The following is a 22,197-nucleotide window of genomic DNA, read 5'->3' as shown; positions in this document are numbered from 1 at the left end:
GATTGAGTCACAAAAAAAAAAAAAAAAAAAGTAAACATATAATTACTCAAAGGTATTAACTTTCCATTTTTTTAAAAGTTTTTCATAGTCATTTTATCCTCAATATCACTCTCATTCAAATATAGTATCGGTTCATTTATGCATCCCTCCTTTATTCGGGTATCACATTTCATCGATATTAGAGATAAAATAGAGAATATAAATTTTGAGTTTGATTAATTTATCGTTTCAGTTTATTAATGAGCTATTGAGAAGAAACACCATCGCCGTTGCAAGTTTCCGCAAAGCAAAAAAAGATGTAAACATCAATGGTAAGTTATTCTATTAATGTTTGATATATAATTACATGACATTTATAATTTGTTTGTTGATGTTTTCGTATTTGTTTTAGACTACATCATACCAAAGGGATGGAACGTACTAATTTGGACAAGAGCTATTCATATGGACCCTCAATTATATTCAAATCCACAAGAGTTTGATCCTTCGAGATGGGAGGTATGATTTATGATCCCAATCAATTCATCAATTCAAATGGTTGGATGAAAGTCTCATATCAATTAATTTAGGAAATTATCAAAGAATACTATTTCTATTAGTACGAGGCTTTTTGGGAAGCTCAAAGCAAAGCTATGAGAGCTTATACTCAAAGTGGACAATATCACGTCATTATGGAGAGTCGTGTCCATCTAATATGGTATCAGACCCATGCCCTAGATTTAGCCATGTCAATAAAATCCTCAAATGTCAAACAAAGGACTCCAGAAGAAAAAGAGTCGAGCCTCAATTAAAGGGAGGTGTACTTTGTTCGAGAGGAGGTGTAATTTAGGAAATGATCATGAATTTATAAAAGAATATTATACTCAAAGTAGACAATATTATACTATTGTGGAGAGTCGTGTTCATTTAACAAAGATGTTTATCATTAAAATATTAACGTGGGTGGTGTTTATAAGCAGAATTATTCACCAAAGCCAGGAACATTCCTCCCTTTTGGAATCGGAACTAGGTTTTGTCCTGGAAGTGAGCTTACCAAGCTTGAGATTACAATTTTACTTCATCATTTTATCCTGAATTACAAGTAAATACCCATCCAAATCTATCTTTTTACTGTTTAATCAAAATAAAAATGCATGTGATGGAGTTGTTTTGTTTGTGTTGTTGTAGAATGGAACGAGTCAATCCAAAATGCTGCATCACTCACTTACCTGCCCCCAAGCTCGTAGACAACTGCCTTTGCACAATTACCAAGCTCCCATAGTGAATACTACTGCTTGAGTTATGAACTCAAGGAATTAGCGTTCTCCTTAAGATCGAGTTAAATGAGTAATTGTCTTGTATGATCCATCAGATTACCTTTATATGGATGTAACGTCTTGTTTAATAAAATTGTGGAGTAAACAGAACTTCAATAAACTGACTTGGAAAAAAATGGTCATGAAAAAAGTGAATGTTCTAATATCACGGCCCCATTTTTTGAGTATTCCAAAAATCGAACCATAATGAAAAGTCGAAAGCGAAAACAAATAAAAAAATATATGGTAAAATTTAGCAAGAATTTAAAGATATACATCGCTATTGTCAAATCTTAAATGAAAATCCAAAACAATGCAAAACCGGTATTGCTCAAGTTATTTACAAACCGAAAACAAGATACAAAATGTGTCAGAGATAAAACATACATGTAATTAGCATAGGTACATAGTTCTAGCGATTTCAAGACCATTTTCAATGTAAAATTCGTAATTCTCGTTCTAAAATCAATATTTATTGTAATTATTTATTTATTCTAAAAATCATACTTCCTACAAGCTTCATAAATCTCTACATAAATAAAAAATGGTTCTAGATTCTCAAATTAACAATAAAATATATCAAACATTTCAAAAAAAAAATTAATTTGAGCTAAAAGATGAAGTTACTACAAATTTCATAAACAATTTCTAGAAATCTCAATCATCTCTAAATTCCAACTTAACTATAGATTTCTCCCGTAAATCATTTAGTAAAAATAAGCCACACATTAGATAATTTCGACATCGTCTATTCATGTTATTACTCTAAGTAACATGCATGCATTGGTTTTCATACGTTCATCATCATTAACATTAATTAGGGTTATGTCCTACAAAAATATTAGTTATAATGTGTCATGGAATTTAATACATAATCATGGTTATAATGTGTCATGGAATTTAATACATGTACATCATCTTAATATGAAATATCTTCATATTAAGATATCTCATCATCATACGTCTTATATCATCATGCACATTATCACATCAACGCATCATCATATAACATCATCACATCATCTTATAACATAATCACGTCATCATATTCATAAAGCCTAAATGCGTGCAAGGACCACTGGGCACATGTCGTCATACATCAGACAAGTCTTCTGATCGAGTCAATAGTAAAGTTACTTGGTTGGCATTAGCCAAAGTTCTATCCAATTCCAAATTTGCTTAGTTGTGTCCTTTAAATTCATTCTCACTTATATCAAGACTTTACCTATTTTAAATATTCACTTAGTTACCTCGTTAAAAGTCAATTCCATGTTTTTATTCACTTAGTTCCCTCGTTAAAAGTCAATTCCATGTTTTTATCGATTGTAATTTGCTTACTTTTTTTTTCCTCTCTTTTTTAATAGCATTTTCTTTAAATTGCTCTATAGAAAAGCAATTATGTAGTATATTTCTGGTAGGATCCTCATTGTCAAATCCATGTTTTTATTGTTTTTAAACTGTGCGTTGGTAGTAAAACTTTAATTAAAAAATATGAAGTGATTTCCTCCGGTTGAATAAAGGACGAGTCGTGTTCATTTAACATGATATCAGAGTCATGCCTTAGACTTAGCCATGTCAATACAATTCTCAAATGTCGAACAAAGGACTCCAAAAGAAAAAAAAATGAGTCGACGCTCCTCGAAGGCATAGTAAAAAATGACTAAGACTCCAAAAGAAAAAGAGTCGAACCTCAATTAAGGGGAGGTGTACTTTGTTCGAGGGGAGATGTTGGATGAAAGTTCAAGATCGACTAATTTAGAGAATGATCATGAGTTTCTAATCAAAGAATACTATCCCTATTTAGGTGAGGCCTTTTGATAGCTTGGCCTTTTGGGGGTAAAGCTATGAAAGCCAGAGTGGACAATATCATACCCCATAAATAACTCAACCCAAATAATTGCAATGAAATTATGATAAAAGAAACATAAAATCTAAAATATAACTTAATGTAACGAACTGAGACATTATGCTTAAAGACCATCTTCATTTTTCTTAAATCTCCCATTTTTGTTTTGTTTTTTTTTTTTTTCAAAAATCTTTGGCTGGTGTATTTTAGGGAAGAGAGACGTTAGTGGAGAGATTGAGAATCTGTTACTATTAATCTTTTTTTTACATTGTTACGCCTCAAAACTACTTAGAGTAAAAAGAATTGTTACGCCTCAACGTCTTGAAGCAAAATCAAACTTGAAAACTAGTGTTGAGACTAGGAGATTCAAACTCATCTCTTCAAAGTGGGTTTACAAAATAAAGCGTGTCTCGAATGGATCAATCGAGAGATACATGCTCGAATTGTAGCTCAATGAGTCTCAACAATATGGACTAAACTGTGATAAAACTTATGTTTAGTGGCAAAGATCACTACCATACGAGTCTCACTAGCACTTCGGTAAGTAAAGACTGGAAATTATGGCAGATAGATGTGAAGAATGTTTTCTTACACAAAGTTGGACGGGAAGATCTACATGAACAAATAGAAATAATTTAAGAATGCAATTGGAATCATGAGTCCAAACGTGAAAAGTCTGAAACAACATAACTTAGATGTGGCTAGACAGATCCTGAGATATGTCAAAGATACAATCAACTACGATCTTTTGTACAAAAGAAGTGAAGACTACAAGCTAGTTGTATACTACTAAAGATTTATTACTGGCGAGCCACGACAATTGCGCCGATCAAAACAGCTAAAAGAATGATCGGAAGACTGCAAGCTAGTCCTATTGCCATCTAATGGCATCCCTCTAACGACATTTAAACGAGTGGAAATTAATACTAATAACCATATAAATATGTTCAAAACACAACACCACAAACTATAAACTAAACTTTACCATTAATAAAAAAAACACATGTTTACAACAAATGAAAATCACAAAAACGCTATTTCACCACTTTTTAGAACACGTAACTTATCAATAAAGGATTTGTAATTAGGATGGAGGGCTAGGAGATCACTAGGGAGAAACTCGTATAGCCCCACAACTTGTAAACGTCCTTATTTTCGTTGCACAACTTTGTTTGCATCGGAAAAGAAAGAGGAGAGTATTATTAAATATAAAAATATTCAGCAAGTAGTTTACATATAGATGCTTTAATCATTTTTAAATCTTATGTCATTCATATATACGGTAACAAGCACCAGTCTTATTACTTATATGAAATTTATGTATCTAAATCATAGGCCCTTCTAGACAAGCATCTACGTTCTACAAGTTTACTCAAGTTTAACTTAAGATTCCAGTTCTATAACTTTATAGTTTCTCATCGTCTAACTTTATCGGGGCTATTTTCCTTTTGGTTCTCATCATTCAACTCCTTGAAGTTCATCAATCATTTTAAGAATATCTTATAGTTCCAAGATAATTTGGTTAGCTCTTTACTAGTCCACGCATTTGCAATCGACCTATATATAATAGGTACTCAATAGGCAACCTCATCCTAATTTAAACTCATAAACTTTGGACTCCCCAAGTAAGTTCATAAATTCATATTTAAGCTTAACCCACCGAGATAAGCTTAATATATCTAAATTCATCCAATTCAATCATGTTCCAAGTTTATATTAGATATAAATTCAATAATTATTCATAAATGTGTTTATATTTTAGTGATGCTTAAATGATCCAAATAGCTACATACAATACTCAATATCAATTCAATCATACTTCAAACATAACATCTCTTAATCATGTTTCATCTCTAAGTTTAGTTGGAATGAAAATTTCAAAAAGCTACTTGCCTCATTCAAAGATTCATTTTCTAACGAAATTAGCCTATACTTTGATCTAAATTCTTTCAAACCTCTTAAATAGGTCATAAAATAAGAGAATAATTAGCACATACGAAATCAGCTCAAAAAAATGAAGAAAATGAGATCGAACCGTGCTAAGTAAACAAAACTGGTTCAATTGGACCAAATCGGGTAGGCCAAAACACGTCTACTTCTTCTTCTCGTTGTCAAGTTCATTATGTGGACTATCGAAATCAAGTACCGAGATCATTACATACCAATTGCTATCTCGTTGTCAAGTTCCACTGAGACTCCCTAAATGGCTATAAGGTGTTGTCTCATTGTGTGGACTTCATTGATCAAATAATGGCAAAAGGCTTGGAGGAATGGAGCACCAAGAAAGAGCCCATTGAGTTGTTTGGTGAGATTGGAAGTCTCTTTTTTAAAGTAATTTCAATTATTTTCTTGGGGACAGACATGGGTGGCCCTCGCATAGCTGAGTTTGGGACAATGTATAAAGATGGGTCCTCCACCAAAAAGAACTTGAGGGGAGAGATCTCTTGAAATAAATAAACCTTAAACACTTTGTACTTTTTAATTCTTGTTGTTGTTGTGAATAAAACATACATTTGACGAGTATTTACGTACAAAAAGCATCAATAAATTTCCTAAACTTTCTCTCGAAGTTAAAACTATTAAAGATCACGTATTTGTTTAGATTGTTGCAGTTAGTATCTGATTAAATTCCCTTATAGTTAGGAGTTGATTTAGTTTTTTATTTGTTTACTGGTTTGTTACCATATATTTTTTTTTTTTCAGATTTGGTAGATTTTCTAAATATCTTTTTGTATTCTCTGTGTATATATAGAGCATTCTTGCTCTTCATAATATAATTTTCTTATCAACTATTCGATCACTCACTCTTTCACTAACGATTGATATCAGAGCTATCTTCTAAAGGGATTTGTGAGATCAAAATGGGAGGCGAATCAAAATTTTCAGCTGTTGCACCACCCGTCTTCGATGGAGACAATTATCAAATGTGGGCAGTTCGTATGAAGACTTATCTAGAGGTTTTGGATCTTTGGGAAGCAATAGAAGAGGATTACAAGGTCCCTCCACTTCCAGCAAATCCTACTGTAGCACAAATCAAAGTACAGAAGAAAAAGAAGACAAGGAAATCAAAGGCAAAAGCTTGCCTATTTGCCGTTGTATCTCAAATGATCTTCATGCGAATAATGTCCCTCAAAACAGCAAAGGAAATCTGGGATTATCTCAAGGCCGATTAAGAACGAGATGAGAGGATTCGTGGAATGAAAGTCCTGAATTTGATTAGGGATTTCGAGTTGCAGAAGATGAAGGAGTCGAAGTCGGTGAAAGAGTACTCTAACAGACTTCTCAGCATTGCCAACAAGGTGAGATTGCTTGGTTCTGTGTTAAATGATTCCAGGATCGTTGAAAAGCTGCTAGTCACTCTTCTAGAGATGTTTGAAGCCACCATTACTACTCTGAAGAACACCAAAGACCTGTCAAATATTTCTCTTATAGAACTCTTGAATGCTTTACAAGCACAAGAGCAAAGAAGGTCTATGAGGTAAGAAGGGGTGATTGAAGATGTCTTACCTGTTAAGCATCAAGACAACAGAAGGCATAAAAATAAGAAAATTTTTAAAATTCAATCGACGAATGGAGATTCATCTACCAATTATCAAAAGATAAAAGGAGGAGGTTTCAAAAAATCCTATCCACCTTGCCGCCATTGTGAGAAGAAAAGTCATCCACCATACAAGTGTTGGAGAAGACCTGATGCCAAATGCTCCAAATGCAATCAACTTGGACATGAAGTTGTGATCTGCAAAGTCAAAGGACAGGTGAAAGACATAGATGCACAGGTAGTTGATCAAGAAGAAGAAGATCAATTGGTTGTGGTCACTTGTTTCTCAGGCAAAGAATCAAGCGAGAGCTGGTTGATTGACAGTGGGTGCACAAACCATATGACATAAGACAAGGAGTTTTTTGAGGAATTAAGAGACACTGAAGTCAAGAGAGTGAGGATTGGCAATGGTGAACACTTGGAAGTCAAAGGAAAAGGCAGAGTAGCTATAACAAATTATGAAGGTACAAAATTTATTCCAGATGTTTTATTTGTACCTAAAATTGATCAAAACCTCTTAAGTATTGGTCAGTTACTTGATAAAGGTTATAAAGTGTTGTTTGAGAATAAGCAGTGTTTGATCAAAGATGCTAGTGGCAAAGACTTGTTCAATGTCAAAATGAAAAGAAAAAGCTTTGCTTTAAATCCGATGGAGAAAGAGCAGACCTTTATATCCAGAGCTAGTGCCACTGAGATTTAGCACAAAAGACTTGGACACTTTCATCATCGAGGTTTGCTTCAGATGCAGTCAAATAAGCTGATAGAAGGACTCGCTGACATTGATGATGACATGTCTCCTTGTCGTGCTTGTAATTTTGGGAAGAAACATAGACAACCCTTTCCTAAACAGGCATGGAGAGCCTCGAAAAAGCTGCAGCTGGTTCATACTGATCTTTGTGGTCCTCAGCGAACACTATCATTAAATGGTAATCTTTATTACATTATTTTTATTGATGATCTAACAAGAATGTGTTGGATCTTCTTTATGAAGCAAAAGTTAGAAGTTGCGGGTGTATTTTGGAAATTCAAAGCCAGAGTTGAGAATGAAAGTGCATGCTTGATTCAGACTGTAAGATCAGATAATGGCAAGGAGTACACTTCAGAAACTTTTAACAGGTTTTGTGAAGAGGCTGAAATTGAATATCAGTTGGCAGCACCATACACTCCTGGAGGAATAGATTTATAATGGAGATGACGAGATGCATACTTCTTGAGAAGGATCTTACAAAACGTTTTTGGGCAAAAGGAGTAAACACTGTTGTGTGCTTGCAAAATCGAATTTCAATAAAAGTTGCAAGGGACCAGACACCATTTGAAGTTTGATATGATTACAAACCTTCTTTAAAGTTCCTTAGAGTATTTGGGTGTCTTTGCTTCACTTACATTCCACAGGTCAAGCGTGATAAGCTTGACAAAAAGGCAGAAGCCGGCTTCTTTGTTGGGTATAACACTATATCCAAAGCTTATAGAGTTTTTCAACCACACACTAATCGTGTTATTGTGAGCCGAAATGTTCTTTTTGCTGGAAATGAGCAATGGAATTGGAAAGAATTGACGAAGGTGAATAAGATTTCTAATGCACCAAACAATTTAATCTTTGGTAGCATGTTAGAAGAGTCTGAAGATGAACGACAAGAAGAGTCTGAAGATGAACGACAAGATGCTTTGGTTGATGATGCACCTGTCAGAGGAGGAGCTTTTGGTGATTGAGAAAAACAAAACCTGGAAGTTGGTTGATCGACCTCTAAACAAAAAGATAATTGGAGTAAGATGGGTATTCAGAAAAAAGCTTGGAGTTCACAGCATCTAAACAAGGAGAAGTGCTAAAGATCACGTATTTGTTTAGATTGCTGTCGGTTAGTATCTGATTAAATATCACGTATTTGTTTAGATTGCTGTCGGTTAGTATCTGATTAAATCTCCTTATAGTTAGAAGTTGATTTAGTTTTGATTTATTTACTGGTTTGCTAACAAATTTTCAGCCGATTTTTTCTAAACATCTTTTTGTATTCTATGGGCATATATAGAGCATTTTTGCTCTTCATAATATAATTTTATTATCAACCATTCCATCACTCACTCTTTCACTAACAAAAACCACTAACAATTCTCTTAAATAAATCATTAACTATTTCTTAACCTTATTTAAGTTAATAGCTATTTTTACCGAATCAAGCTTAATGACTCACATTCTCCTCGGTAAGTTTGACTTTGCTTGAGATTCTTGACTTCAAACAACTCCGACATATTTGTAAAACTTAACCCTTGCGAGGTCCTTGGTAAGAATATTTGCATGTTGGTCTGTAGTGTTAGTGTTGCTTAGTCCCTAACCAACTCCATATTTTTCATAAGAAATTTTAATTCCACATGTATTTTAATTCCACTACATGCAATTTGTCCCAATTCTCTCTTTTGTGCAGGTCCTTTTTGTAGCTTACTCTTTTGTCTTTGAACCTTCTAACCTTCTTTCTAGACATGCCTCTAGCCTTCTTTAACCTTCTTTCTAGACATGCCTCTAGCTTCTTTAACCTTCTTTCTAGACATGCCTCTAGCCTTCTTTGATTGGGAGGACAAGTTTGATGTCCCATTTTTCTTACCTCTCGATGACCTTTCTTAATATGTCAACCATAGAGCATACTAAGAATTCCAAGAGATCAAACAATCTACACTAACATCAATCTGATACCAGATTGTTGAAGACAACTCTGTAGAAAACTCTCACACTATTTATTAACACAAATCAAAGAGATTACAAGACACTATGTATTAGTGCTTTGCATTTCTCGGTAAATGAAAACATGGATAGGGTAGAGGGTTATTTATACCGGCTAGACAATTTATTACTAGAATATTTAAATTTTTTTCATAAAATATCTAGATATTTTTGTTTTAAAATACCTAAATCATTTTGCTAAAATAAATATGTGCTCATACAATTATTGGGCTCAACCCTCGGAGTGATGATATTTTGACAATTTTCAGTCGGGTAAGTTTCGCCATACAAATTAACAAAGAAGCATTTTATTGTTTTTAAATAAGTTAATATTATTCCTAGGTAATATTATGTTTATATAGTTATATTTTGTTGATATTTTTTTATACTTATTAAATTGTTTTAAGAAAATATAAATTCGAAATTAATGATTGAAATTATACAATTTTACAATAGGCTCAACTTTAGTATAGCTAGGATTACCAGCGGGTCATTATCAGGCCATAACTCTTCAGATGATGATATGGAAGAAAAGAAAAAAAAGGAGCAAAAAGCAGTTTTTAGATGAGGCAGTCACTGCCCACCATCCATCGAAGATAAAGCAATGTCATCGTCTTTTAATCTTTGCTGGTAGCAGAGGCAAAGCAAAACAGAGGAGCAAGAAGAAGAAAACAGAGCAAATTAAACAAAGAAAACTATGGCGCTTAGAATGTGGGCTTCTTCTACTGCTAATGCACTCAGACTTTCATCTGCATCTAAAACCCATCTCTCTTCTCCATTCTCTCTCTCCAGATGCTTTTCCACCGGTAATTTTTGCTCTTTTCTTCTTTGCCTGCAAACTGTTTGTGGAAATGCCTCTATGAAGTTGGGTTTTGTTTTTTTTGCTGTTGGATCTCGTTTCCGTTCTGTAGTGTTGTTTGGTTGTTGAGTATGTTTAATTTGTTATCTGGGTATGATAAAAGAGGGGAGTTTTTTGTTCTTAGTTGAATTTAAAGCTGTTGGTTGGGTTTGCAGTTTTGGATGGACTGAAGTATGCTTCTTCTCATGAGTGGGTGAAGCATGAGGGTGAGGTTGCTACTGTTGGCATCACTGACCATGCTCAGGTGCTGTCTCTTTTTTCCATCACTGAACGTCCATTAATGACGATCATCCTTTAAATTTTGTCTAATAGGTTTATGTTGTTAACTCCACTACTTCAATGCTGACATGATATGCTTTTACTATGAGGGTTGCATTGGTAATAGGTCAAATAATACACAATTTGTGTGAGATCCCACCTCGGTTGGGGAGGAGAATGAAGCATTTTTTATACGGGTGTGGAGACGGTCACAAGGCGGTGTGCTAGTAAGAACGCTGAGCTCCAAAGGGAGTGGATTGAAGAAGGGAACGAGTGTCAGCGAGGACGCTAGGCCCCGAAGGAGAGCGGATTGTAAGATCCCACGTCGGTTGGGGAGGAGAACGAATCATTCTTTATAAGGGTGTGGAAACTTCCCCCTAACAGACACGTTTTAAAAACCTTAAAAGGGAAAGCCCAAAAAGAATAATATCTGCTAGCGGTGGACTTTGGATCTTACGATTAGCGTGTCTTGTTATCGTTAGACGAGTTAGTTGTTGGACCTTATTAGAACAAGATTGAAAAATTTGAGACCTATTAGAAACTTTCTCAAGACTAAATAGACACAATCCTAAAAGATTATGCCAAAGGAACTAAGCTTCTAATTGTATGTAAATTTTATTTGTGAGGTCCCAAATCGGTTGGAGAGGAGAACGAAGCATTTTTTATAAGGGTGTAGAAACTTCTCCTACTGGGCTCCGAAGGGGGGTGGATTGTGAGATCCCACATCGGTTGGGGAGGCGAACGAAACATTCTTTAAAGGATGTGGAAACCTCTCCCTAGCAAACGCGTTTTAAAAACCTTGAAGGCAACCCCGAAAAAGAAAAGCGAAAAAGGACAATATCTACTAACGTGGGCTTAAGCGGTTACATTATTACTTGGGATGATGTTTAGATAAGAAATCTTGATAGTTACCATTCCTTTTGCTGCTACACACCCATGGAAACTGATTCAATCTTCTATTTTAATAACTTTTACAAAATCCATTCTAGAAATTATGCATTTATCTTGATATTCAAACATGGGTTGGAAGCGTTTTGTTTGATGCATCTTCACAGGACCATCTGGGAGAAGTGGTGTTTGTGGATCTGCCAGAATCAGGTGGTTCAGTTTCTCAAGGTAAGAGCTTTGGAGCAGTGGAAAGTGTAAAAGCAACAAGTGATATCAACTCCCCAATCTCTGGTGAAATTGTTGAAGTTAACCCACAGCTTAAGGATTCTCCTGGTTTGGTAATTCCAAAACCCAAACTCTTTTTGCCAATTCTTTGGACTTTGCATTTGATCAGTTCGATTCTTAGATACTCGTGTTTCATTTTGGTTCATGTGCTTCTTTCGACGGTACTTAATCTAGTCTTTGTACGTCTGTTACTGTACAACTGGATATTTAACATCGGGATTAGGTTATTACATTCATAAAATTATATGTTAGGAATCACGAACCTCCACGATGGTATGATATTGTCCACTTTGCATAAGCTCTCATGGTTTTGTTTTCCGGCTTCTCCAAAAGGCCTCGTACCAATGGAGATGTATTCCTTACTTATAAACCCATAATCATTCTCTAAATTAGCCAATATGGGACTCCCTCCCAACAATTCTCAACAATCCTCCCCTCGAACAAAGTACACTATAAAGCCTCTCCAATCCTCCCCTCGAACAAAGTACACTATAAAGCCTCCCCTGAGGCCTATGGAGCCCTCGAACAAACAGTCTCCTCTTAATCAAGGCTCGACTCCTTTTTCTGGAGTCCTTGAACAAAGTACACCCTTTGTTGTACTTTGTTCGACACTTGAGTCACTTTTAACTACACCCCTTCGAGGCTCACAACTTCTTTGTTCGATATTTGAAGATTCTATTGACATGGCTAAGTTAAGGGCATGGCTTTGATACCATGTTAGGAATCATGAACCTCCACAACGGTATGATATTGTCCACTTTGAGCATAAGCTCTCGTGGTTTTGTTTTTTGGCTTCCCCAAAAGGTCTCGTACCAATGGAGATGTATTTCTTATTTATAAACTCATGATCGCTCCCAACCATCCTCAACATTATAGAGACTAAAATGGACAGAAAAAGTGTAGAAATGGTGATTTTAGCGTAAAGTTCGTATAGTATTGATTTGTTTACTTCCATGTTCATGAAATGAAGATCAATTCAAGTCCATATGAAGGGGGATGGATGATAAAAGTGAAGCCAAGCAATCCAGCTGAATTGGATTCCTTGTTTGGTCCAAAGGAATATACAAAGCATTGTGAGGAAGAAGATGCAGCCCACTAGAGCTGATGAGCAACAAGAGGTTAAGTTAATTCCTTTTCAAGCTGCTTGAATCATTGACATATCAAAAGCTATTTCTTGTGAGTTGAAATGTGTCCAAGCATCTGAAATACATTCATGTTCTTCAATGTTTATCCCACTTGCAATTACTTGTATTTCTATTCCATATTTTTAGTTATTAGTTCTTGAATTTGCTGAATTTTATTGAATTAATAAGCCTTCCATCTCTAAACCCTTTAACAAATCGACCCCTCGTTTGTATCATCGAATTGGTCATTTTGAGCCTCGTTTTCTATCTGGATAGAAGGTTGTAGATCATTATTGTGTTCTGTAACCGATCAAGCCCACCACTAGCAGATATTGTTCGCTTTAGCTCGTTACTTATCACTATCAGTCTCACGGTTTTAAAACGCGTATGCTAGAGAGAGGTTTCCACACCCTTGTAAGAAATGTTTTATTCCCCTCTTCAACCACTGTGAGATCCCACATTGGTTGGAGAGAGAAATAAATCATTCCTTACAAGGGTGTGGAAACCTCTCCCTAGTAGACACGTTTTAAAACCGTGAGATTGATGGTAATACGTAACGGACTAAAACAAACAATATCTATTAGCAGTGGACTTGAGCTGTTACATGTTCAAACTTTATTTTATCTATTATTTTAATGTCCGGCTGTGCACTGGATCATACAATATGTGACCGAACTCATTTTTACTTTAGCCAAGTAACATACATGGTCTCCCTTGTTGATCTCGCATCTTTATGAACATGAATGAAATCTATATAAACAAAGACAAGTAGGTGATTATGAGATATATCCTTAGTTGACCATAAATTATGTTAAGAGATTCAAATCGGATTCAAAACACGAACAGTTATACTTATGTTTAATTTTTGTCACGAATCCACCACCGTATCGTAACGAAAAAGTGATCAAAAAGTGGCTAGAATAAGGAGGAAGGAGGAGAAATTGCAAGACAAATTGAAGAAGTAGCTTCAGAATATGCCTCGAACCCGAGCCTCAAGTTTGAAACCGAACCTCAAGGTGAGAGACAGCTTCAAATCAATCTAGACCTCCCAAACCTAAGCAAGTCCACACCTACCGAATAACCCATCAACATACGACCCATCGCACGAAGCCTACGCAAAGCTCGTCCCATCTGCGAACCTGCCCCAATGGCCCATTCTCAATCCCACGGTCATATAACCAACTCAACTGGTCTTTCACACATAGTAATCACGACATTCAAATAGTAGTGGTCTTAGTTTAAAAGAAAAGGTAGGATCGTTACATCAAACATTGTTCACACAAAATTCTAATAGTTCTTTAGTTTAGCCTCTACGTCAAGTCTTTTACAGCCTCGTAGATTTTTATTCAGCTTGATTTAGTTCGAAAAATAATAATAATAATCAAGCTATAGGTAAATATCTTATAAAGATTTCTTCACATAAAAGATATTTGTTTTTCTTTCTCTCTCAGACTTCAATTTTCAATCGCTAAATGAACTCAATCGGATTTCGAATGAACGTTAAACTAGCTAAAATATAGGCATACTAACATTAAATGTTTCTGAAGAGTTAAAACTAGTAGAAAATGATATGAGCACATTAGACTCAAGCTGGATTAGTAAAAAATACGAACTTGGAGACTTTATTTTTCAACCAATTTCTAATCGCTCAAGTGAGATAAAATGAAACAATTGTTGTAACTTAGAAAACTAAAGACATCTCAACCCAACTCCGACAACTTTTGTTTTCTTTTTCTTTTTAATTTTGGGTTATTACAATCTAAAATACAAACCTAATTTTCATTTGTTAAATATATATTTAAATTTATTCATTTATCACATCACCCAACTTTAAAATTTATTGGTGACAGAATAGTTTTCGTTGTTCTTAGAAAAGTCGCACTCGACTCCGTGTAGCCCACAAGTTAAAAAATCTCACCAAAAAATGAATCCACATTAGGGTTAGGGTAGCAAAACAATTTATTACCTCATTGGGCAGAAGCAGTGCATATAATATCTTTCTCGGGAATACATTAAACTTAAAGATTTAACAAGTATAAATTTAAAAGCTCGAGAACGTAACACGTAAACTTTTAAAAGCTTAGGTACGATAATATACCAATCTAAAATTTCAGAGACTGACTAAACTTATTGTTTAAGCTAATAGGAACGTATATTCCTTGGTATATAAAGTTCTAGATCCACCAATCGCTCGATCCAAGCTATTCTTCCCCTTAGACTTGTCCCATTCGATCAAGTCGGGCTCAATTTCATGCAACTTTTGCATGAAAATTCTATAAGTTGCAGTAGAATTAACAAGGCTTTCATCTCTAGCATGCAATTGAGATGATTTATTTATATAACGTTATATATGTGCATATATGATCTCTTTTGATTTCAACGTTTATGAGTCTCTTACAACTCTTGCAAGGCAGTTGTCTGTAGGCCTTGGCAATGGCAGATAATTCTCTGGGCAATTTGGATTTACTCTCTCAAGTCTGCACAAGAACAACACAAAAGTCAAGTTTTTAATGATTTTTTTGGTTTCATTTTGACATAAATGAAGAACAAGAACACTGCTTTGAAGAACACCTGAAGCCACCATGGATGAAATAGTGAAGAAAAATGGCAATTTCAAGCTTGGAAAGATCAATTCCAGGGCATAGCCTCATTCCTGCTCCAAAAGGAATGAATGATCCAGCTCTTCGTTTTGGATTCTGAAACCAAAAACAAAAATATAAGACGTTTAATTCATCGAATCGAATGTAAAACCCGACTCGATATCTTGTTTTGAAGAAAGATATTATTGTTCTCTTCCGGGTTTCCTCTCAAGTTTTTTAAAACGCGTCTACTAGGAAGAGGTTTTCACACTCTTGTAAAGAATGTTTCGTTCTCCTCCCAACTGATATGGGATTTCACAATCCACCGAGTGTCTTCTCTGGCACTCGTTCCCTTCTCTAATCGATGTGGGACCCCCCAATCCACCCCATTCAAGGCCCAATGTCCTTGCTGGCACACCGCCTCATGTCCACCCCCCCTTCGGGACTGAGCCTCCTCGTTGGCACATCGCTCGGTGTCTAACTTTGATACCATTTGTAACGGCTCAAGCGAACCACTAGCAGATATTGTCCTCTTTAGGTTTTTCCTTTCGGGTTTCCCTCAAGATTTTTAAAACGCATCGGCTAGGGAGAGGTTTCCATGCCCTTACAAAGAATACTTCGTTCTCCTCCCAACCGATGTGGGATCTCACAATCCACCGAGCGTCCTCGCTGGCACTCGTTCCATTCTCCAATCGACGTGGGACCCTCCAATCCACCCCTCTTCAGGCCCAGTTTCCTTGCTGGTACACTGTCTCGTGTCCACCCCCTTTGGGACTCAGCCTCCTCGCCGGCACATCGCCCAGCGCCTAGCTCTGATACCATTTGTAACCGCTCAAGTCCACCGCTAATACATATTGTCCTCTTTGGGTTTTCACTTTCGAGTTTTCCCTCAATGTTTTTAAAACGCATCTACTAGGGAGAGGTTTCCGCACCCTTATAAAGAATGTTTCATTCTCCTAAGGAGGCCAATGACCAATGAGAATAGTACTAACCCTACTTTTTTTTGTAGTAACAACTAAGTTGGGTGAACGAAGGGAATATGTAATGTATTAGGAGAGTAGTATAAATTTTTTGTTTACTACTTACATCCCATCTAGAGGGGTCGAATTTTTCGGGGTTTTCGTAGATTTCAGGATCCATATGAACCGCTCTCGTCCAAACAAGGATTTTCCATCCTTTCGGAATGGTGTAGCCTACAAAATAATCACCATGGTTAATCAAAACGCAAAAAAAAAAGAGTTATTTTAATCCATGAAATGAAATACAAATTATGTAACCCTACACGAACCATTTAAGTTAACATCGCTTCTCGTCTCTCTCGATAGTGTGAAGGCCAAACTCGTTTTCCTCAATGTCTCATCGATCACCTAATTAAGCCACAAAAAAAAAACATGTTATTATAGTGTGTTCCGAATAAATCTCGAAAAATAATAATATTTAAACAAAACAAAAATAAACCTTAGAAAGATACTCCATTTGTTTGATTTCCTTCATGGTCAAGCCTCTGTGTCGTTCATTAGATGGCCTTGCGTTCACAATTTGATCTTGCTCAGCCTGCACAGCAAGTCGATCTTTAAATAATGAACTTAATCTGACCTGACCCAACCCAACCATAAATTTTTTGGATTGAATTGGCTCCTGTCATTCGAGTCATTTATATAAAACTTTATTTTGAATAAAAATAAAACGTTTATGCCTAAAGCATATATTTATTTATTTTTAAAATATTTTCATTTATTTAAACCTGACTCGACCCAGTATAAGTTAATAACCCAATTTAACTCATATGGGTTAGATTATGTTGGATCGAGTTTTTCGAGTCACCGAGTTTCTTAAACACCCTTAACAAAAACCATAAAGAACCAGACATCAAGTGAGAATACTGGTTCGCTCGTAAAAATCAAATCTTTTTGTGGTTATTAAACGAGGGTTGAAAACGTAGGAAGAAGAAACGAACCTTAGCTTTACGAAGGGTTTCGGGATTTTCCGAGAGAAACATGATAGCCCTCATGATACTATGAGCCGAGGTTTCGTGGCCAGCGAAGAAGAAACCGATCAATAAATCAATAATGCAGCCATCATCCAAGCCATGGCCTTCTTCATCTTTAACTTCTAACAGCAAATCAGTCATGTCTTTTTTTCTGTTTTCTTCCACTTTGTTCTTCAAATTCTCCCTCTTCTCCTTTAGAACACTTTCAAAGATCCTTATCAACTCGTTTCTTGCCTGAAATTTACATTACAAAAAAAACCCATAAGAATTTTATTATTCCCGGATTATAAGTCGATGTTGGACTTTCATCCTGACATTTGAAGATTCTCTATTGACATGGCTAAGTTTAAGGCATAACTCTGATATCATGTTAGATGAACACGACTCTCCACACAATGGTATGATATTATCCACTTTGAGTGTAAGCTCTCATGACTTTGCGGCTTTTCCAAGAAACCTCATACCAATGTTGACAGTATTCCTTGATTATAAACTCATGATCATTCTCTAAATTAGCAGATGTTGGACTTTCATAACATGGATATATCATAAGTTGGCATGTTAGGTAAAATATAAAAACCAAAATTAACCGTTAAAAAAAATTAAATTAATAAAAATATCCCTAAATTTGGTAGCAATACCTAAAACTTTTTAAAAAATAAAATCTTAATAGAAACTATTAGTACTTATCTTTGAAATAATTTTAAAAATTAAAGTAAATTTTTTTTAAGACTTTTTTCAAAGTTTTGGAATATGTTTTGAAGTAATCAAAATTTAATAATATTTTTATTAATTTATCTGAAAAAACTCAAAATTAAAAATAAATTATTATTATTAGTTATTATTATTTTATTGACTTGATAATATAATACAAATTCATTTGAATGTCATGAATCAGATTTTCCGGCTTTTCGTTATTAAATTAAATTTTCATGTTTAAGATGCGTTACGTTTTCATACTCATTTATAAATTTAATATTAAATAAAATAATACAAATTTACACATAATTAAATACTCTATAAAATTTCGTGTTAAATCAAAATAAATAAATAAGTCTACGTGGAAATTAATTTTAAGCCTTACTTTAATCCTTAAACCCTTAATTCCACCTCGTTGACTTGTTAAGACTATGAATGTTCCTCAAATAAATGAAAAAAAAATAGTATATAAAACCAAAATCTATTTTTTAACATAAAATTATATTTCTTTTCGGGGCTTCCGTTTCAAAACGCATCTGCTAGAGAAAGGTTTCTACACTATAAAGGGTGTTTCGGGTGTTTTTCGGGTGTTTCGTTCTCCTCCCCAACCAATGTGGGATATCACATTACGTATCGTCGTTAGCCTTACGGTTTTAAAACACGTCTGCTAGGGAGAGATTTCTAAACTTTTATAAAGGTTTCGTTCTCATTCCCAACCAACGTGGGATCTCATAATCCACCCCCCTTTAGAGCCCAGCGTCCTCGCGCTGACACTCATTCCTTTACCCGATTGATTGCACATCATCCCGTGTATGACTTTGATACCATTTGTAACAACCCAATATCACAACTAGCACATAGTGTCTGTTTTGGCCCGTTACGTATTACCGTTAGCCTCACGGTTCTAAAACACATTTGCTAGAGAGAGATTTTCACACCTTTAAAAATGTTGTTTCGTTCTTATTCTCAATCAACGTGGGATCTCACAATCCACCCCCTTTAGAGCCCAACGTCCTCGCGCTGACACTCATTCCTTTCCCCGATTGATTGCACATCATCCCGTGTATGACTTTGATATTATTTCTAACAGCCCAATATCACAACTAGTAGATATTGTCCGTTTTGGCCCGTTACGTATCGTTGTTAGCCTCACGATTTTAAAACGCGTCTAATAGGGAGAGGTTTCTACACCCTTATAAATAGTGTTTCGTTCTCCTCCCTAACGGATGTGAGATCTCACATTAGCATAGCTCTATTACCATCGTGCATATATCATCGATTAGAAGGTTAGAATCGATGGTTAGAGTTTCGACTCTCGACTGGACCCGACTCACATATAGTTAGTGTTTTGATCTTTTAGTTTTTTTTTTTTTTTAAGTTGAAAGTTTGATCTTTTACGAAGTTACCTTGAGAGCTCGGCTGAAGGTAGTTCCGGGAATATCGACGGCGGAGGACATGAACCCCAAGTGGAAATCAGTGTAGAGCTTCTCCATCTTATCTATAAACGCCGCCGTATTAGCTCCGATGAAGATGTGTAACAAAATCTTAAACGCCATCGTTTTCATCTCCGACAAGAACTCGACCGGCTTCTTCATGGTGGCCCACTCCTCTAGGCACGTGATCACAATCCCCTCCACGTGACCTATGTAGATCGACAGCGCATCGTTGCCGCTGATTAGGGAGGCGATGAGGCGGCGTATACGGCGGTGCTCGGGCCTGGAGACGGTGTTGAGAGCCTTGCTTCCGGTGAGGATTCTGGTGGCTTTAGAGTAACCGAAGGCGAACTGTTCGTCGTTCATTAGCACGTGCCGGCACACTTCCGGCACGCATACGATCACGCTTGGGCTCCCGAATAAGTACGTCTTGTACATCCCTATTTTCCCATACCTGAAATTTCATCCAATTTTTTAAAAATTAAATTAAATTTTAATTCCTTTTTTACTATGTTTTTTAATTTAATATTGGATCAAAAGTGATAAATAATAATAATAATAATAAACCCCACAATCTTAAAAAAAAAATTAAATAGACTAAAAAACTCAATCGACCTAACTCAATTAATTAAATTAAATTAAAATTAAAAAGTAAAAATATTATGAATTTAGTTTGGTCGTGAATTTAAACTCAATCAACCAAACTTAAAAAATGGGTTAAATTAAAAAAAATAAAAATTTTATGAATTTAATTGGTTCGTACCTTCAAACTCAATCCACCAAACCCAAAAATTGGGTTAAATTTAAAAAAAAATTTAATTTATTTATATATTCAAACTCAATCAACCAAACCCAGAAATTGGTTAAATTAAAAAAAATGAAAATTTTATGAATTTAGTTCGTCCTATACATTCCAACTCAATCAACCAAACTCAATTGGTACTAGGATGGAAGTAATTTGACATTTTTATTATTATATATTTATTTTATTATTTATTCGTCAATTAACTGTCATAAATGATTTTAATTAATACTATTGACTCCATCTTAATTACATATTTAAAAATAAATAAATAAATATTTTATATTTAAAAAAATAATAATAATAAATGAATCAAACCCGAACCCATAAAATTTTGGGTTGGGATAAGGTTATTATTCGATAAAAGTTGTTTAGAAAATTTTGCTCATCATAGTTGACTCTAATAAAAAAAATTTTAATTAAAAATTTTAAATAAATAAAAAAACTTCGAAAATTAAAAAATAAAAATAAAAAAAACACAAAATTGAAAGAAATTAAGAAGAATTTGGGATCCAAAGACTCCGGCGAGAGGGAGAGAGAGAGAATTACTTTGAGGCAAAGTGATGAATGAAGGAATCGGGTCGACCCGATCGGAAAGCTTGAAGAAAGGGGAGAAGAGTTCCGACGAGCGGCCAGCCCATATCGCCGGGAGGGAGATTGTAACGGCCGCCGTGTCGGGTGACAAACCGCCATTGATTAAGGTTTCTGAGAATCCCAAACACACAAATGTATGCACCGACCAAAGCTCCGACCAGCCATACCCAAACCTCCATTTTTTCTTTTTTTTTTTCGGAGCTGAGAATAAAATTCATCGCAAAAGCATTTATAATAATCTGTTTTTTCTTAGCTTCCTTCTACCAACTCCCTCTTTTGTCTACTTTCGTCATTTCCTCTTATTTTATTTTTTAATTAATTAATTAATTAATTAATTGTTGTTGTTGGTGGCTTAGTTTTGATTTATTTATTATTTTGGAGTTAATTAAGACTAAATTATATTGAAAGTACAAGATCTGGTCTTTTTTAATAATAAAAAAAAAATTATTTGGATTTGTTTTTAATCAAATAAACATTGAATAAAAATATCTCATTTTATTTATTTATTTAATCAAAGAAAAATGCAATTACATCATTTTTAACACCTAATAAATTAAATATTCTCTATTTAATTCTTTCATTCAACTAAATATAAAAATAAACAATTCTAAAACATTTTTTTTTATTTCTAATAAAATCTTATACTTTAAAGCTTATATATTTACGTTGCTCGAATGTCTCGTTTACATTCATACGTGATGAGAGAACTCACGTCGGTTAGAGAGGAGAAACGAAACATTTCTTATAAAAGTTTAGAAATCTCTCCTTGACATACACGTTTTAAAACTATAAGGCTCACGATGATACGTAACGGCCTAAAACGGATGATGTTTGTTAAAGGTGAGCTTGAGCTGTTAGAGTGATATTAGAGCTAGACACCATGCAGTGTGCCAGCAAGGACGTTGAGCCTCCAAAGGAGTGAGATGAGAGATACCACATTCTTTACACGCGTTAAAACCATGAGACAGTCAATGCAGACAACATCATATCTGCTATAGCAGGTTTGGGCGGGCTCCACACGAATAATCTCACTCTTTTGTTATTTATTTATTTATTTATTAATGATCATTTGTTAATTTACCTAACCCATACGATATTAAAATGTAAAATGTTCATATAATTGGACTATATTATATGATGAATATATATATAGAGAGAGAGTTCTGTGGATGATTTTAATTATGGAATATTTTTCAAATTTATTTAATTTTTACCATTTAATTTTTCCAACATGTATAAAGTCAACTAGTTAAAATAAACTAAAATAAAAGTCAACGAATTAAATTAAACTCAA

The 22,197-nt window shown here is 34.8% G+C and overlaps 3 protein-coding genes across 3 annotated transcripts in view; 2 read left to right on the top strand and 1 right to left on the bottom strand.

Annotated features, from left to right (window-relative positions):
• LOC111455409 (beta-amyrin 11-oxidase-like) overlaps positions 1-1,361 on the top strand; it is a 5,345-nt gene extending 3,984 nt beyond the window's left edge. The window contains exons 5-8 of the mRNA XM_023097075.1: positions 233-311; positions 392-498; positions 960-1,081; positions 1,168-1,361. Coding sequence (XP_022952843.1) covers positions 233-311; positions 392-498; positions 960-1,081; positions 1,168-1,261 — 402 coding nt within the window. The 3' untranslated portion in view covers positions 1,262-1,361. The remainder of the gene's footprint in view (positions 1-232; positions 312-391; positions 499-959; positions 1,082-1,167) is intronic.
• An 8,590-nt stretch (positions 1,362-9,951) lies between these two features.
• On the top strand, positions 9,952-13,016 carry LOC111455190 (glycine cleavage system H protein, mitochondrial-like). Its single transcript, XM_023096758.1, has 4 exons — positions 9,952-10,198; positions 10,407-10,495; positions 11,565-11,735; positions 12,653-13,016. The coding sequence occupies exons 1-4, from the start codon at positions 10,090-10,092 to the stop codon at positions 12,779-12,781; spliced, it is 498 nt and encodes a 165-aa protein (XP_022952526.1). The 5' UTR covers positions 9,952-10,089; the 3' UTR covers positions 12,782-13,016.
• Positions 13,017-14,776: 1,760 nt separating this feature from the next.
• LOC111455188 (beta-amyrin 11-oxidase-like) lies at positions 14,777-21,094 on the bottom strand. Its single transcript, XM_023096757.1, has 8 exons — positions 20,859-21,094; positions 19,481-19,961; positions 17,343-17,609; positions 16,844-16,939; positions 16,674-16,752; positions 16,472-16,578; positions 15,378-15,502; positions 14,777-15,283 (listed from the first exon to the last, which is right to left on the bottom strand). The coding sequence occupies exons 1-8, from the start codon at positions 21,080-21,082 to the stop codon at positions 15,190-15,192; spliced, it is 1,473 nt and encodes a 490-aa protein (XP_022952525.1). The 5' UTR covers positions 21,083-21,094; the 3' UTR covers positions 14,777-15,189.
• Positions 21,095-22,197: the final 1,103 nt, after the last annotated feature.

Source organism: Cucurbita moschata, unplaced genomic scaffold (assembly GCF_002738365.1).
Source record: "Cucurbita moschata cultivar Rifu unplaced genomic scaffold, Cmos_1.0 Cmo_Scf00017, whole genome shotgun sequence".
Taxonomy (NCBI): Eukaryota; Viridiplantae; Streptophyta; class Magnoliopsida; order Cucurbitales; family Cucurbitaceae; genus Cucurbita; species Cucurbita moschata.
The sequence above is the reverse complement of the archived record's forward strand: the minus strand, read 5'-3'. Positions and strand labels throughout refer to the sequence as shown.